Raw genomic sequence first — 16,541 nt, forward strand, 5'->3', positions numbered from 1 at the left:
CCACTGAGCTTGAGAGCCATGGCTCTGCCTTCCACAAGCAACTTTTACTTCAATACGGCCCCTGGCCTTCTGCAGGGACCGTGTGCAAGCTAACGCTAACCTCACATGCACTGACTCACTGTGGGCACAGTACAGCAAACAGATTTCCAGACACGGGAACTTTGAAATTCAGTCACCTGTCCCATGTCACACAGCAGGGTGCGGCTTCAATTCCAGGCTTCCTAGTACTCAGTAACAACTGTGCCCCGCCTAGGTTGTCCTGAGGAGCTGCTTAGGGCAAGAAATGCTTTCTCCATCCCCAGAGCTAGAGCCCTAAATTAAACATCCAGCCCACAGGCTTCCTCTTTGTTTGGGACAAGAGGCTAACCTTCAATTTCCCTTTCCTACTGTTTGGTGTCCTAACAGATTACAAAACCACTGACCTATGGAGGACCTTCCTGCTCCTTCCGGCTTTAGCTCTCTGGGTGTGGTGCTCTGTTCGCTCCCTCGGAGTCTCACAGGTGGTTTTCATAGAGGCACCTACAACACGAGCTTCTAATTAGGAGTTGTCTCTCCCACCTTGGCCCAGTAGTTAGGTCTTGTGCCCTTGGGGAGTCACTGAACCCTTTGAGACCATGTTTTTCGTTTGCGAAGTGAGGAGGGTGGCTGTGCTCTCCTTCGCTTAAATTATAAATAGTATTCTGGAACTCAAGGCTAGTTCATTGACAGCACCATGCCTGTCTACCACGTCCCCAGTGCTGTGCCCAGCACCTTCCTGCCTGTTCCCATTTAGGTTTTTGTGAAATCTATGAGTTGGCATATCTTATTTTATCATCCCCATTTTACAGATCCGAAAACCTGAGGCTCCGAGAGTGTATTTATTCATTCTATAAGTTCTGTTCCTCTAGAAAACCCTGACAAATGCTCATAAACCTTTATATATAAATATATATGATAGGATGCTGGAGAGATGGCTCAGTGGTTAAAAGCACTGACTGTTCTTCCAGAAGTCTTGAGTTCAATTCCCAGCAATCACATGGTGGCTCACTACCATCTGTAATGAGATCTGTGCCCTCTTCTGGGGTGAAGGTACAAATGGAGGCAGAACTCTGTACATAATAAATAAATCTTTAATAAATCAATCAACATATATATATGATACTGTCTCAAAAAACCAAAAAAATAAAATAAAATTTGTCACAGCCTAAGTTTTGCTGTATACCCTCCAACCAACTTGATTTAATTCCTCAAGGCCACATCAGGTGACCTTGACCCAATAAGTAAGCTGGGGTGCTTACACAGGCTGCCTGCAGAAGGTGTGGCCAAGATTAAAGATGGATCTTCCCACCTCAAAGATCCAGATTAGAACTGGATCTTCCCACTACAAATGATTTAATTAGGAAAAAAAAATCCCTCACAGGTGTGAAAAGATTCAAAGGCCTGCAACTCTGAGCATCTCAGGAATTCAGAGAGGATGCATTTTGAGTAGGCACAGGTTGCTCAGTGAATCATCAAACACAGAGCAGGGGCCAAGAGTTCTGAGCATACAGACAGACAGAACACTATACATAATAAATAAGTAAATAAATAAATAAATAAATCTTAAAAAAAAAAAGACTCCAAACTAGCTGGGCGGTGGTGGCGCACGCCTTTAATCCCAGCACTTGGGAGGCAGAGGCAGGCGGATCTCTGTGAGTTCGAGGCCAGCCTGGTCTACAAGAGCTAGTTCTAGGACAGGAACCAAAAGCTACGGAGAAACCCTGTCTCGAAAATCCAAATAAATAAATAAATAAAATAAAATAAAATAAATTACAACTGTGGTTCTTCACTGGGAAGGCTCTCCCGGTGCTTCCTCCTGCCCATTGACAAGGTTGAGGCACACCAGGACCCTGGAACCCACATGACAACCTGGCTTCTCCAACTAATGGATCACTGGGCTCCTCCGTCTAACACTGACATGATTGCTGAGTCCCCGCTTCTTCAACTCTGGCCACTTCCCATGAGTGAGGACTTGTCTCTCTAGCATCTTTCTTGCCTTTTGGCCTCATTAAGCCCTAGTACCAGGCAACCACAGCTCTCTTGGGCTTGGAGCCCTTGGCCCCTGCTCTGTATTTGACAAATTGCTGAGGCAGCCTGTGCTTTCTCGGAGAATTACAGACCGTTGGGTCTCACTTATCTGCCTCATTCAGGGGAACCTCCAACTTTTGCATTCAGTGCCCGATTCTAAACTCGTCTGCCTTTGCGGTCAGATCTGGCCCAAATATCCCTTAGATATCACTTTCTGATCTGCTCTCTTTCACCTGCAACAAATCTGCTTTCTCGTCTCTGACGGCTTTGCTGGGTCTGTGGTGGGGTTATCCGCCTCTGACCACTCCCCTGGATGTGAGGCTTCCTATCTCCAGCACAGTCCTTTCCTCGCCTTCTGGCTTTTCTCCAAGTCCTGGTATCAAATGACTGTGTGGCTGGAAATTGAACTCGAGTCTTTTTTTTTTTAAAGATTTATTTATTTATTATATATAAAGTGTTCTACCTGCATGCCAGAAGAGAGCACAATATCTCATTATAGGTGGTTGGGAGTCACCCTGGCTGGGAATTGAACTCAGGACCTCTAGAAGAACAGCCAGTGCTCTTAACCTCTGAGCCATCCATCTCTTCAGCCCCTGTTCTGAAGCCTTAATATTGTATATTATGTTTGTTTTTTTAAGTGAATTTCAATAGAATCCCACAATATGAATTCTCTCATGTCTGGAGTCTTTCATTTAGATTATCCTTGCGCATAGCAGATCCCCGCATGTGCTGTGCAGAAACTGCTGTATATAAATGCTTAAATATTCCATCACATACCATTATTTCACAGTTGATCTAATCCATTCTGTTGACTGGCATTTGTTCATTTCTAGTATTCGACTCTCTCTTTTTAGTATGTAAGTAAACATCTCTGTTGGGTGTATATATAGAAATGAATTGTTGGGTGGTGTAGGCATATAGTTTAGTAGATATTACTAGGCAAGTTAGATGTTATGGTTCGTCCCTGTAATCCCATCATGTAGGAAACAGAGACAGAAGGATTGCTGTGAGTTTGAGGCCAGCATGCATTGCATGAGACCTGGTCTCAAAACACAGACAGGGAGCAGGCACTGGTCCCTAGATGGCTTAGCAGTTAAGAGTTCATATCGCTCTCACCAAAGATCTGAGTTAACTGCCTGCAGCTCCAGCTCTAGGGGATCTGATGCTTCTGGCCCCTGCATGCACCTGCACTCGTGTGCACACACCAGCACACAGTTGTACAGACACATAATTTAAGAAACGAATATCTTTTTCCAAGATGTGTAACTCTGGCTGTCCTGGAACTGGTTCTGTAGAGCAGGCTGGCCTTAAACTCAGAGATCTGCCTGCCTGTGCTTCCTGAGCACTGGGTGGGATTAAAGACCCGAGCCACCACCAATGAGAAAGAAATACGTCTTTAAAAAGTAATGCTACCAGTTTTCCAAAGTGTCCATACCAACTTTCCATTCGCAATAGCAGCGCACATAGACAGTGCTGCCCCCTGACGAGCATATGCACAACTACCTTCTTCAGCTTTGTCTTGCGGGTGGGCACGTGCAATTTCCTTGTGGTCTCAACTTGCAAAGCAAATCTAGAGCACCACCAGTTGTGCCTTCTCTCTGCAGGCCAAGATATTTTTGTTTTTATACCTCCACAGGTGTTTGGCTCTTGTAAGCGCCGCGGCTTGATAGAAAGCTATCCTGGCAGTCGGGAGCCAAGGAATAGCGCAATGTCACTGTAAGCAGCAGTTCACAAGCCCGCTCTATGGAAAGGTTTCCCCAGTGCAAGTGGAGCAGCTTTGCTCTGGCAAGGGAGGTTTCCCCAGTGAAGTTGTTCCAGCTCTGTCCCCTGAGCTCTAAAGAAGTGTTATAGCTCTACTTAGGTGGGGAAGGGGAATGCCACAGCTCTGCTCAGACCCCCTGAAGTCTAACAACTCTGCCCTGCTTGGGGAAAGCGTCCCCAGTGAAAGTGTTACCGTCCTGTTCCACTCTGGCTCTAGCCAAAGGTGTCACAGCTGGGCCACTCCTTCAAAGGTGTCACATTGTGCAACAAGCCAAGAGATTTATTGGGAAGAAAAAAATATCCACGAGAGTGGCTGCCCCTAGGGTGAGAAGCATCAGCCAACTGAACAGAATATAGAGTTTATACAGGGATTCTTGAGGGGCAGAGCTTTTCCAGGGTGGTTTGAGATTAGTGGGATTCCGTGCCCAGGGCTTTTTTTTTTTTTTTAGTTTTTTGAGACAGGGTTTCTCTGGAATTCACTCTGTGGACCAAGCTGGCCTCGAACTCATAGAGCTCCACCTGCCTCTGCCTCCTGAGTGCTGGAATTAAAGGCCTGCACCACCACTGCCCATCACTTTTTGTTTTTTTTCTTTACCCAGGGTTACCCTGCAACCTTACTGTGGGTCAAACTCAGGGATTAATGGGAATTCAAACCCTTGATCCTGGGGTCAAGTCAGGGCAGGGTGCGCTTTCCTTGGACCTTTTTACCCTACAACTCTTATTATTTGATTGATTGATTGGTTCTTTTTACCCTACAACTCTCAGTGTTAATTATTTATTTAGTTAGTTGATTTTTCAAGATAAGGTTTCTCTATATTATAGCCCTGGTTGTCCTAGAACTCTCTTTGTAGTCCATGCTGGCCTCAGACTAAGAGAGATCTGCCTGCCTCTGCCTTCCAAGGTCTGGGATTGAAGGTGTGCACCACCATCACTGGGCAAAAAACTTTTTCCCTATTGGCTTAACTTTATTGGGCGTTTTTTGAGACAAGTTCTCACTATATAGATCAGGCTGGCCTTCAACTGACAGTGATCAGCCTGCCTCTGCTGCCTAGGGGCTGTGATTATAGAAGTATTTATTATGTTACTTTGTTTTTAGACAGAGTTTTGTTAACCTCACAGTGTTTAGACTAATCTGGTTTCAAACTTGTGACAGTTCTCCAGTTTGATGGGAAAATAGGCGTGCCGGCAGCAAGCTCAGCTTTAAGAGCGGATATTTTTTTTAGAGTAATATTTTTTGACAGTGCGTTTGCTTTTATTTTTTTTAATTCCAAAGAAATTCCTGTTTTATAAGGCTTTCCCTATGGTCAAGAGCCCCGGCGGTGCAGTAGAAGCCCACAGCGCGTAGAATATCAGAACTCCTTTTCTGGGATAAAAATCTCAGCGCAAAGAGGCATCCCCAAACCGGATGTTGATTCTTTTTGCCGTAGTAACTGCCTTGAGTCTGGAAGTGACGTCAGAGGAAGAGGCGGTGAAGCCGGCTGAGGACACACGTGGGTTCTGCTATCTCCGGCGTGGCTAGAAGGGGATCCTTGGAGCGAGTCCGGGCCACAGTTTGGTCACCATGGGTCGCACGGGGAAGTTGCCCTCCGGGGTCTCTGGCAAGCTGAAGCGCTGGAAGAAAGGCCACAGCAGCGACAGCAACCCCGCCACCTGCCGCCACCGGCAGGCCGCTCGCAGTCGCTTCTTCAGCCGCCCGTCAGGTAGCCCGGCCGCGGGTTGGTTCCGCGGGCGGCGTCTTGGGGGGTCATGGTTAGAATGTCAACCCTGGAGCTCACTTCGAAGGCCGGCCCCTCGAGTTTGACAGATGCGGAAACTGTCCCTAGAAGGGAAATGACTTGTCTAGGGTACCGCGGCGTCAGGGTTGGGATACGTGACCATCACTATTCTTGGTGGCTCTTTAGAGTTGTGTGTGTGGAGGGGGTGTTAGGACCCGAACCCAGGGCCTTGTGCACGCTAAGCAAACAGTCACTGAGCCACAGCTTAAGCCTTCGGGTGGCCCCGCACAGTATACGACTCTGCCTCTGGATGTTGTGCCCTTAGTCTTTAATACAAGGAAGCAGAAACAGATCTGGGGATTCTTTTCTCTTGCCTTTTAAAAGTTGCAAGCGTACACAACAAGGGCTGTTGTGCGTGTAGGCTGCTGGGCTCAGAATCCATGCGTTGGGGTTGGGGGTCTGAACCCTTCTGATTTGTTTCTTGGGGATTTCAGCCGAAAGGAAGGTTGAGGGAAAGTGGGGTTGTTACCCTGTAACTCCGGTTCTCAGGGAAGAGCGACCTGACGGTGGATGCCGTGAAGTTGCATAATGAGCTGCAGTCGGGGACCCTGAGCCTTGGCAAAAGCCCAGCCCCTGAGACGGCCATGGACCAAGACCTGGAGGTGCCTTTCAGTGAGAAGTCCTCGGGCACATTCCTTAGTGGCCTCTCCGACTGTACGAACGTCACCTTCAGCAAAGTGCAGCGCTTCTGGGAGTCCAACTCCGCTGCCCACAAAGAGGTAGGAGATTGGCTCTGAAGGCTGGAGGACAGTAGGAGGGGCATATTCAGGACTGACTTTGTTCCAGCGCTGGTGACAGCATCTGGTGTTTCTGGATGATGTGTCATCTCTCTTAGCATTTGTGCCCTTTACACAGTACCCTCCTTGGGCAGAGTCCACTTTAAAAATGTGTGTGTGGCAAATGTACATACATAATTTTAAATTTTTATTTTTTGAGACAAGGTTTCCCTGTGTAGACTAGACTGGCCTCAGATTCATAGAGATCAACCTACCTTTGATTCTCAAGTGCTGAGGCAAAAGGTGTATGTGGCTATGTTTGGCAAATTATATATGTATATAAACGTTGTTGTTGTTTGTATTGTTTTTCAAGACAGGGTTTCTCTGTGTAGCTTTGGAGTCTGTCCTAAAGCTTGCTTTGTAGAGCAGGTCAGCCTTGAACTCACAGAGATCCACTTGCCTCTGCCTCCCGAGTGCTGGGATTAAAATCATGTGCCATCACCTCCCAGCCAGATTATATATATTTCATTGCGGACTTGTGGTGTGTGTGTGTGTGGAGTTCAGAAGACAGCTTTTGGGAGTCCTATGTCTCCTTCCATCATGTGGGGCTCAGGGATCAAACTCAGGTTGTCAGGCTTGGAGGCAAGTGCCTTTTCTGACTGAGCCGTCCAGAATGCCCAGGTCCACTTTGTTTGTTTGTTTGTTTTTGTTGGCTTTTTTTTTTTTTTGGTTTTTTGAGACAGGGTTTCTCTGTAGCTTTGGAGCCTGTCCTGAAACTCCCTTTGTAGACCAGGCTGGCCTCGGACTCACAGAGATCCGCCTGCCTCTGCCTCCCGAGTGCTGGGATTAACGGCATGCGCCACCACTGCCCGGCTTTTGTTAGCTTTTTCAAGAGAGTTTTTCTGGGTAGTCCTGGCTGTTCTGTAACTCACTTTAAAGACCAGGCTGGTCTCGAACTCACAGAGATTCACCTGCCTCTGCCTCCTGAGGGCTAGAACTAAAGGAATGTGCCACCATGCCAGGCCAGAGGCCACCTTTTAAAAACCATTTCTGCTGAGTAAAATCCTTGAGGGTAAGGAATATTCTGGCATTTGTCTCCTCAGCTATCCCGCACCCAGGGATTTTTACATATATTTCCAGGGACTCCAGTGTTCAACAAATTCCTGGTGAATAACCATAGCTAGAATATGTTGTGTTTAACAAGAAATATCTTACTTAATTTACATTTCAAACTCAATAATATGCCTTTATTTTTTGGTGTTAAATGAGGAATATCAAAATGTTAAATGATACAAAGTAATATAAATAGAATAAAATGTTATAATTAGTCTCCTGATTTGATTCCTTGTAGTGGCTGCTGTTAGTAGGTCATTGTATATGTCTAGACTAGCACTGCCCAGTGGTGTTGTAAAGTGAATCACACATATAATCTTGCATTTTCTAGAAGCTACATTTAAAAAGTAAAAAGAAATAGGTGAAATTAATGTTTATGACCAGTATATATAAAACGTTAGCATTTCAACATAGTCAATTTTTTGTTGCTTTTTTTTTTTAAAAAACTTTTTTCTTATTTATTTACTTAACTTTATTATGTTTGTTGGTGTGAAGGTGTCAGATCTCATGGAACTGCATTTTCAGACAGTTGTTAGCTGCCATGTGGGTGCTGGGAATCGAACCCGGGTCCTCTGGAAGAGCAGTCAGTGCTCTTAACCGCTGAGCCATCTCTCCAGCCCCTTTTGTTGCTTTTTTACATTCTATTTATTGTGTGTGTGTATGTGTGTGTGTGTGTGTGTGAGAGAGAGAGAGAGAGAGAATGTGTGTGTGTGTGTGTGTGTGTGCGTGTGTGTGCACGTTAGTGCCCATGGAGGTCAAATCCCCTGGAGCTGGAGGTAGAGGCAGTTATGAGCTTCCTAATGTGGGTGTTAGGAACGAAACTCTGCTGTGCAAAAGCAGTAAGAATTCTTAACACTGAGCCATCTAGATGTCCAGCCCTAGTCAGGGGCTGTTGTTTTGTTTGGACTACTCTGTACTTCTGACTGGCCTGTGCTTTGCTATGTAGACCAGGTTAGCCTCTGTTTCTCAGGTGCTGGGGTTAACGGTGTATGCCACCGAGCCTGACAATCTGAGTTATCTTTTAGTCTAGCCCAGGCTGACTTCAAACTCACTGTGGTGCTCTCGCCTCAGCCTGTGAGTACCGGGATTATAGGTGTGCACCACCATGCCTGGTTTTGTTCAACTTTTTATGTATTTTTTTTCTGGTGTTTACTTTATTTTATATCCATTGCTCTCCAACTTTATATTTCTAAGTTATTGTATCTAATTATTCTTTCCCCACCATTGTTGTTTTTATTTTTTTCAATAGTCATAATATTTAAATCTGTCATTTTCTGGGCATAGTGATACATGCCTGTAATCTCAGCACTTCGAAGACTGAGGCAGGAGAATTGGTAGTTTTGCAGCCAGCCAGGGCTACATAGCTAGACCTTCCCTATCTCAGAAAACAAAAGAGAGAGAGAAAAGAAAAAGACAAAAACAAACAAACAAACAAAAATCCAAGAAAACACAAGGTCGGAGAGTATCCCAGCACGTGGGAAGGTGGGAAGCAGAGGCAGGCGGATCTCTCTGAGTTTGAGGACAGCCAGGGCCAGAGACAAACTTTCTCATTGAAATAATAGTATATTATTAATCCCTTGTTACTGACTATAGTCTGTTCTGGCTTGTGGCTGCAGTGTATAAATCTGCAGGCTCCCTGTCCTGGGCAGCACAATAGAGCCAACCCTATGGGTGAGCCAGTCCCAAAGTTGTAAGCACAGGAGAGTTGTCCCCGTACCTTGTCTGTCATGTGCGTTGTGGGTGGGGGAGAAATGCTCTCCTTGCTAGCTTGCAGGCCAACTTGTTGGGTATTTTTTTAGTGCACTAACTAAAAAATTGATGTAGGAGGGCCCAGCTCACTGAGGATCATACCACCTCTGTCTGGATGGTTCTTGGGTATTTAAGAAAAAGGGCTGAGCAAAAAAAAAAAAAAAAAAAAAAAATAAGTGGGGCCCTGCCCCTCACCTAGGCAGCACAGCAGAGCTAGCCCTGTTGTTGAAGGTGTGGGGGGACCCAGCCCCCATGTTGTGAGCAAGGGAGAGCTCTCCCCAACACTCATCTGACATGTGGTGGCATGGGTGGAGTAGAGATGCCCTCTACACCCCTAACCCCACCCATCAACCCCTGAGACAGGTGGGAGAACTGGCCTGGGGTCATAAGAGTGGGAGGGCTGTCCCTGCCCCCCCCACCAGCTGCAGAACTCTGGAGAGTGCCTCTGCATCTCCCTGGGCAACACGTGGGGAGGAGCCAAACTTGTGGGCATGGAAGCAGGAGAACTGGCCCCACCCCTCACTCATGGCTGCCAGAGTGAATTTGCCAGGGCAGTGCTGGAGAGTTCACCCTGGTGGTGAGGACAGGGCAGAACTGGTGGGCAGACAAATCCTGCAGCTGTCCAGGTCCAGAACCAGAGTTATGGCTTGGCCCACAGCATCCACTCATTAGTGATCTTGGCCCGCCCCAACATCCACCCCATCTTTGATCTGCTGGAGCACATGAAGGGGCCTGACTTTCCTGACCCAAAGCTGCAGGATCTCCACAACACAGGGCAATACAGGATACCCAGAAAGAGTCCCAGTGAGGGCCCAGCATCGATACTGTAATAGAAGCTAGAGGCCTCAAACCAGACCAATGACTGCAATGAACACTTGCAAATAAAGATATATAAATAAAGGGGTTTACTACATGATTTACGGTGTCACACTGCAGCTTCCGTGATGATATTTTTAATTTTTTTCCTCTTAAATTTTCTTTTATTAGGGTGGTGTTACAGGGGCAGAGGGCAGATACAAAAGCACAGGGAAATGAATGGGATCAAGATGCATGATGTGAAAGACACAGAATAACTAGAAAGTAAAAAAAAAAAAAGGCTGCAGGTGGCGCACACCTTTAATCCCAGCACTCGGGAGGCAAAGGCAGGTGGATCTGTGAGTTTGAGGCCAGCCTGGTCTACAGTGTGAGTTCCAGAACTGGATCCAAAGTTACTGAGAAACCCCGTCTTGAAAAACCAAACAAATAACAATAATAATATCCCTGGACTGGGCAGTTGTAATCCAGCATCCAGGAGGCAGAAGTAGATCTGTGTATTCAAGGTCCAGAATAGCCTGGGCTTCACAGAGAAACTCTGTTTTGAAAATCCAAGGAAACAAAAAAGGGAAAGAATTGTAAAGAAATGGTGTCCTTGAGGTGGCACTGGAGCAGTCGTGTTCCCGGGCCTCCTGTTGGCTAGGTCCTGTGCTGTGTGCTCAGCTCTGCATGCTGATCCTGTCTCATTGGTGAAGGAGAAAGGGAAAGGGGCTGTCCAGGCCAGGGCTGGGTTTAAGATATGCTGTGGATTTGTCCTCCCCTGCAGATCTGCGCTGTCCTGGCTGCTGTCACCGAGGTCATTCGATCCCAGGGAGGCAAGGAGACGGAGACTGAGTACTTTGCTGCTCTGGTGAGTAAGTGTGAGGTGGGGGTGGGTGTTGAGAGCAGCACGTGGGTCTAGGCCAGCAAGAAAAAACAGCTGCTGTGGGAGTTGGTGGGATTTACTGTTTCAGGCCTGAGACAAAAGTCCACTGCTTTATGAAGATACAGTAGAGCTGAGAGGTCTTTCGGAAAATTACTTCCAGGGTGTGATCTAGGGGCCCCTATGACCATTTTAGGGGCAAACAGGACAAGATTATTTCCAGAATGATACTAAAATAGCATTTACTATTTTTTTTTTTTCAAGACAAGGGTTTCTCTGTGGCTTTGGAGCCTGTCCTGGAACTAGCTCTTGTAGACCAGGCTGGCCTCAAACTCACAGAGATCCGCCTGCCTCTTCCTCCCAAGTGCTGGGATTAAAGGCGTATGCCACCACCGCCTGGCCCATTTACTATTTTTATTCTCATGAGGGTACCATAGAGTTTTACAGAAGTTACAGGATAGTTTGGGGACAATTTGGGGCGGTTATGTTTGCAATGGGTTTTCACTGTGGAACTCAGGCTGGTGTGGAACTCATGTCAATCTCCTCCGACCCTAGCCTCCTGAGTGCTGTGGTCACACGTACAGCATCAGCTCCACTGTGGTTGTTTTCTTTTGCAGAACTAGGAACTGTACTCAGGGCTTTGCACATAGTAGGAAGGTGATTTAGGTAACCCAGCTGCATAAGATGGTGCAGTCTTCCTTCCTTTTTTTTGTTTTGTTTTGTTTTGAGATAGGGTTTCTTTGTGTAGCCCTGGCTGTCGTGGAACTAGCTCTGTAGATCAGGCTGGCCTACAGGGTAACTCTGAGGGGGGGACTCAGACTTCAGAGATCTGCCTACCCTGCTTCCTGAGTGTGTGCATTACCACCTCCCAAAATGAAATATTCTTACCCCCATTTTATAAGAAAAAGCTAAGTCACAGAAGGTTACTCTAGAGCACTTGGGAGGCAGAGGATCTCTGGGAGTTCAAGGCCAGCCAGGGCTATGTAGGGATACACTGTCTCAAAGAATAAATAAAGTAAAAAACAAGGTTATTAGGCCAAACTTACACAGTGGCAGAGCTCAAACTCAAACCTTATATACCATGAATAGGATCTTAGTCATAACTCTCAGCAGCACATGGGTCCGTCCTGCCACCCATGCTTTCCTGTGTGTACAGTGTGTTATTTTATCTATTCACGCCCTCTCACTCTGGCCCTCAGATGACAACAATGGAAGCCGTGGAGTCCCCAGAGTCACTGGCTGCCGTTGCTTACTTACTGAACCTTGTCTTAAAACGGTGAGTCCAGCTTGGGCTTGGCAAGATACTGGTTTTTCAGTGTGTGTGTGTGTGTGTGTGTGTGTGTGTGAGAGAGAGAGAGAGAGAGAGAGACAGAGAGACAGAGAGAGACACAGAGAGAGAGACAGACAGAGAGAGAGAGAATGTCTTCCCAGCCCCACGTATTTGTTTTTTAAGATCAGAGTGAGTGTTTGGGTTAGAGAGACAGCTCAGCAGTTAAGAGCACTTGCTGCCCAGTCATGAATACCAGGGTTCAGATCCCAGTACCCTGTCCAGACAGCTCACAAATGCCTGTAACTCAAACTCTGAAGGTTTCAGTGCTCCCTTCTTCCTCCACAGGCACCAGCACACGTGTGTACATTCACACACACACAGGGACACGAATATACACAATAAATACAATTAAGTGTATTTTAAATATTAAAATATTTGGCTATGTCCAGCAGTGAGAATATACCCATGCTATGGAATCAGACCCTTGTGAGAGCTTCAGAATGTGTGTTTCAGTTTCATTCTCAAAAAGTCACTCGGAGGAGAAAATGTTTATTTTAGCTCACAGTTCCGGGTCACGGTCCATCAGAGCGAGTAGTAAAGGCCACAGAGTTATACTTGATTATACAGTAAATTTGAAGCCGGACTGAGCTACATGAGACCTTGTCTCAAAAAGTAAACAAAGGGGCTGCACTATCTCAGCAGTTACGAGTGTGTACTGCAGAGGGTCAGAGTTAATTCCCAGTGCATGTGGGCAGCTCATGACTGCCGATAGCTCCTATGACTCAGTGACTTAGCTCCACAGGCACTTGCGCTTCTGTGTACGTCCCCACACATAGATACACATATGCACACATAGTTAAAAGTAAAATAAAACATAACCAAACAAATAAAAATCCCGGGAAAAAAAAATCAAAAGAAGATACCTGACTGTCCACGGGCCTTCTGCATCAGGCCTGGAAGTGACTTGGGCATCACATCCTGGAAAGAACATTGGTCCCTGGGAAGGGCAGTGGCACTGAGTCATTGCCACCAGGCTTCCCAGGGAAAGAGGATCTTATATGGGTTGTGTGATCCCTTCTTAGACAGTAGAGGCTGGCTGGTGGGAAAGGCAGAGGCCCAGAGCTCAGGCATGGAAAGCACCCTACTCTGAGTGGCAGAAAGGTGAGCCCCTATGCTGATGGGGTCTCACTGAATAGCCGGGCCAGCAGCGCTCTGCCCTTGACACCAGGGCCTGTCTCAGTTACTTTTCTTTGGCCTCTCTGGATTGACTTTCTGTTCTCCCTGCAGTGTGCCCAGTCCGGTGCTCGTTAAGAAGTTCTCCGAGACCTCCAAAGCCTTCATGGACATCATGGCGGCCCAGGCAAGCAGTGGCTCCAGTTCTGCGCTCAGATGGGTCAGTCTGCTGATTCCTGAGTCCCGTGAATGCAGTCAAAGCATGGGCCCCTCCTTCCTTGGGGGTGGTTTAGGCACCCCATGGGTCCTCAAACAGAGCTTGTGGAGCTTTCCCAGGATTGGTGAGTCCCTGAACTCTTTCCCTGAGGCTGGTAAAACTGAGAGACTTTCTGACATTTTTTCTTTAAGGTCCTCTCCTGCCTGGCCATCCTCCTTCGGAAACAAGACTTGGAGGCCTGGGGCTACCCTGTAACCCTTCAGGTGTATCACGGGCTGCTGAGCTTCACCGTGCATGCCAAGCCCAAGGTGAGACTGATAGGCTGCCCCGGGAGTCAGCCTGTCAGAGCCAGGTTGGGAAGGTGACTTTAGAGTCCTGGTTTGTTTTTGGTTTGTTGTATGTGCACGTGAGTGGTGTATGCACATGTTTGTAGATTCACACACTCACACATGCAGAATGTCCTCCCCTTACCGTTCTCAGCCTTAACCCTTTATTCCCTGAGTCTCTCATTAAGCCTGGAACAAGGCTGGAGACCACTAAGCCCCAGTGGTCCTCTTGTCTGCATCCCATGTAGTGCCAGGGTTTAAAAGTGCATGCTGTAACCTATGCCTGACTTTTATTTTTCTTTTTTAAATTTATTTAGTGGGGAGCGGGGAGAGAGAGGGAGACCTGTGTGCAGATGTTTACAGAGGCCACAAGATGAACTCAGGTCCTCCTGTTTGTACAAACACTCTTACCTGCTAAGCCAACTCCCAAACCCTAAGTCCTGAGGTGCTGAATTTTGTTGTTGTTATTTGAGACAAGGTCTCAATAACCTGGATATCCAGGGACTTGCTATATAGCCCAGGCTGGCTTTAAACTCAGAGGTCCTCCTGCCTGGGATTAAAGGCTCACATCACTATTTCCAGCCCAAGGCCTGAGATTCTGCTCCCCATTTCTGAGGCCTTGTCCCCTGAAATCCAGAGAATGAGGGGCACCCCTTCTTCGGCAGGAGTCTCTCTGCAGCCTCCACAGTCCTCCTTTCCCTTGGCAGGGAGATGGCAGCCTTGACAGAGGACCTAGAGTCACACAGATCTAACTTGGAGTCACCCTCCCCCATTTTTTTGTTGTTGGAGGGTTGAACCTACCCTATGTATCCTAGACAAGCGTTCTACCGCTGACCTACATCCCCAGCCCATTTTTGCTGTTTTGTTCTGAGAGAGGCTCTTACTAAGCTCCCCATTGGCTTGAACTCATCTGTAGTTTAGGCCTTGAGCTTTCACCCTTCCCTCAGCTCCCCAGCAGCTGGACTTACAGAGTCTGCACCACCAGTCCCAGCTCTGAGCTGGATCCTTTCTTACTTCCTCTCTTCCTCGTTCCCTCCCTCTTTCGCTCCCTCTCTTTTTTTCTCTCTCTCTCATCTTGTTTTTATTTTTGTTTTTCAAGACATGATTTCTGTGTCCCCTGGCTGTCCGAGAACTATGTAGACCAGGCTGGGCTCAGAATCAACGAAGATCTGCCTATCTTTACCTCCTGAGTGCTGGGATTAAAGGCCTGAGCCTTCACTGCCCAGCTGAGCTGGATTCTTAATTCATCTTGCAGTGTCGCCTTGGGCAAATTACTTACTGTCTATAAGCCTGGGCCTCATTAAGAGATGCTTCCAGTCTTACTGCAGGGTTGTGTGGAGTCTCACGCCGGGTACAGTCTGCTCTATCACAGGCCTTCAGCAAGTGGATCCATGCTGCTTCCTCAGAAGTTTAGGGCTAGGAACATACAACGATTTTCACCCCTTTTGTTTTTTTCTTTTTTTCTGTTTATTTATTTATTAAAGATTTCTGTCTCTTCCCCGCCACCGCCTCCCATTTCCCTCCCCCTCCCCCAATCAAGTCCCTCTCCCTCGTCAGCCCAAAGAGCAATCAGGGTTCCCTGCCCTGTGGGAAGTCCAAGGACCACCCACCTCCATCCAGGTCTAGTAAGGTGAGCATCCAAACTGCCTAGGCTCCCACAAAGCCAGTACGTGCAGTAGGATCAAAAACCCATTGCCGCCGGGCGATGGTGGCGCACGCCTTTAATCCCAGCACTCGGGAGGCAGAGGCAGGCGGATCTCTGTGAGTTCAAGACCAGCCTGGTCTACAGAGCTAGTTCCAGGACAGGCTCCAAAGCCACAGAGAAACCCTGTCTCGAAAAACCAAAAAAAAAAAAAAAAACCCATTGCCATTGTTCTTGAGTTCTCAGTAGTCCTCATTGTCCTCTATGTTCAGTGAGTCCGGTTTTATCCTAGGCTTTTTCAGACCCAGGCCAGCTGGCCTTGGTGAGTTCCCGATAGAACATCCCCATTGTCTCAGTGTGTGGGTGCACCCCTCGCGGTTCTGAGTTCCTTGCTCATGCTCTCTCTCCTTCTGCTCCTGATTTGGACCTTGAGATGTCTGTCCGGTGCTCCAGTGTGGGTCTCTGTCTCTGTCTCCTTTCATCGCCTGATGAAGGTTAATATTCAGGAGGAGATTTTCACCCCTTTTGAAGTACTTGTAACCTGGAAGTCTCCTGCCTTCTTCCTTGTGTATTCATGTCATCAATACTTATTTTTGTGTGTGAGTATTTTTGTTACTGGTTTTGTTTTTTTGAGAAAGAGTCTCATTACATAGCCCTGTGTAGGGATAAGTCCCGCCCCTTAAGGGGCGTGTTCGCCTCGGGCTAATGTCTGCCTATAAATTTGGCGAGCAAGCTCCGAGCTTCTCGCTTCTGCTTTCCTGGTCTCCGCGGGAACGGTGGTTCTGTAAGTCTATTTCTACATTAAAGCTATATATATATTTTTACACTCTGTCTGCATTCATTTACGCCGTTACATTTTGGCGTCCAACGTCGGGCTATTTTGCCCCCGACTCAAGCGGGTAGCCCGCTAGCTAACACAGTACCCTCCCGGGTGCTGTTTTTCAGTTCGTGACTCCGGCCCCAGTGCTGAGTCCGAGACACACTCGGTGACACAGGCCCATTCTGCCTGCCTTGGCTAAGTTTTGCAGCGGAACCCCACTGCCTGAATTAGCAGAAGCTCAAGTAATTGCGGTTTTGC

The 16,541-nt window shown here is 47.3% G+C and overlaps 1 protein-coding gene across 1 annotated transcript in view; it reads left to right on the top strand.

The window, feature by feature from the left end:
• The first annotated feature begins 5,281 nt into the window (after positions 1 to 5,281).
• The window catches only part of Rrp12 (ribosomal RNA processing 12 homolog), a 47,905-nt gene continuing 36,645 nt past the window's right edge, over positions 5,282 to 16,541 (top strand). Inside the window, exons 1-6 of the mRNA XM_041661245.1 lie at positions 5,282 to 5,507; positions 6,072 to 6,301; positions 10,740 to 10,823; positions 12,035 to 12,111; positions 13,393 to 13,498; positions 13,687 to 13,803. Of these exons, the coding sequence (XP_041517179.1) occupies positions 5,369 to 5,507; positions 6,072 to 6,301; positions 10,740 to 10,823; positions 12,035 to 12,111; positions 13,393 to 13,498; positions 13,687 to 13,803 (753 nt within the window). The 5' untranslated portion in view covers positions 5,282 to 5,368. The remainder of the gene's footprint in view (positions 5,508 to 6,071; positions 6,302 to 10,739; positions 10,824 to 12,034; positions 12,112 to 13,392; positions 13,499 to 13,686; positions 13,804 to 16,541) is intronic.

Source organism: Microtus oregoni, unplaced genomic scaffold (assembly GCF_018167655.1).
Source record: "Microtus oregoni isolate MIOR12 unplaced genomic scaffold, Mior012 000012F_ref0000307, whole genome shotgun sequence".
Classification (NCBI taxonomy): Eukaryota; Metazoa; Chordata; class Mammalia; order Rodentia; family Cricetidae; genus Microtus; species Microtus oregoni.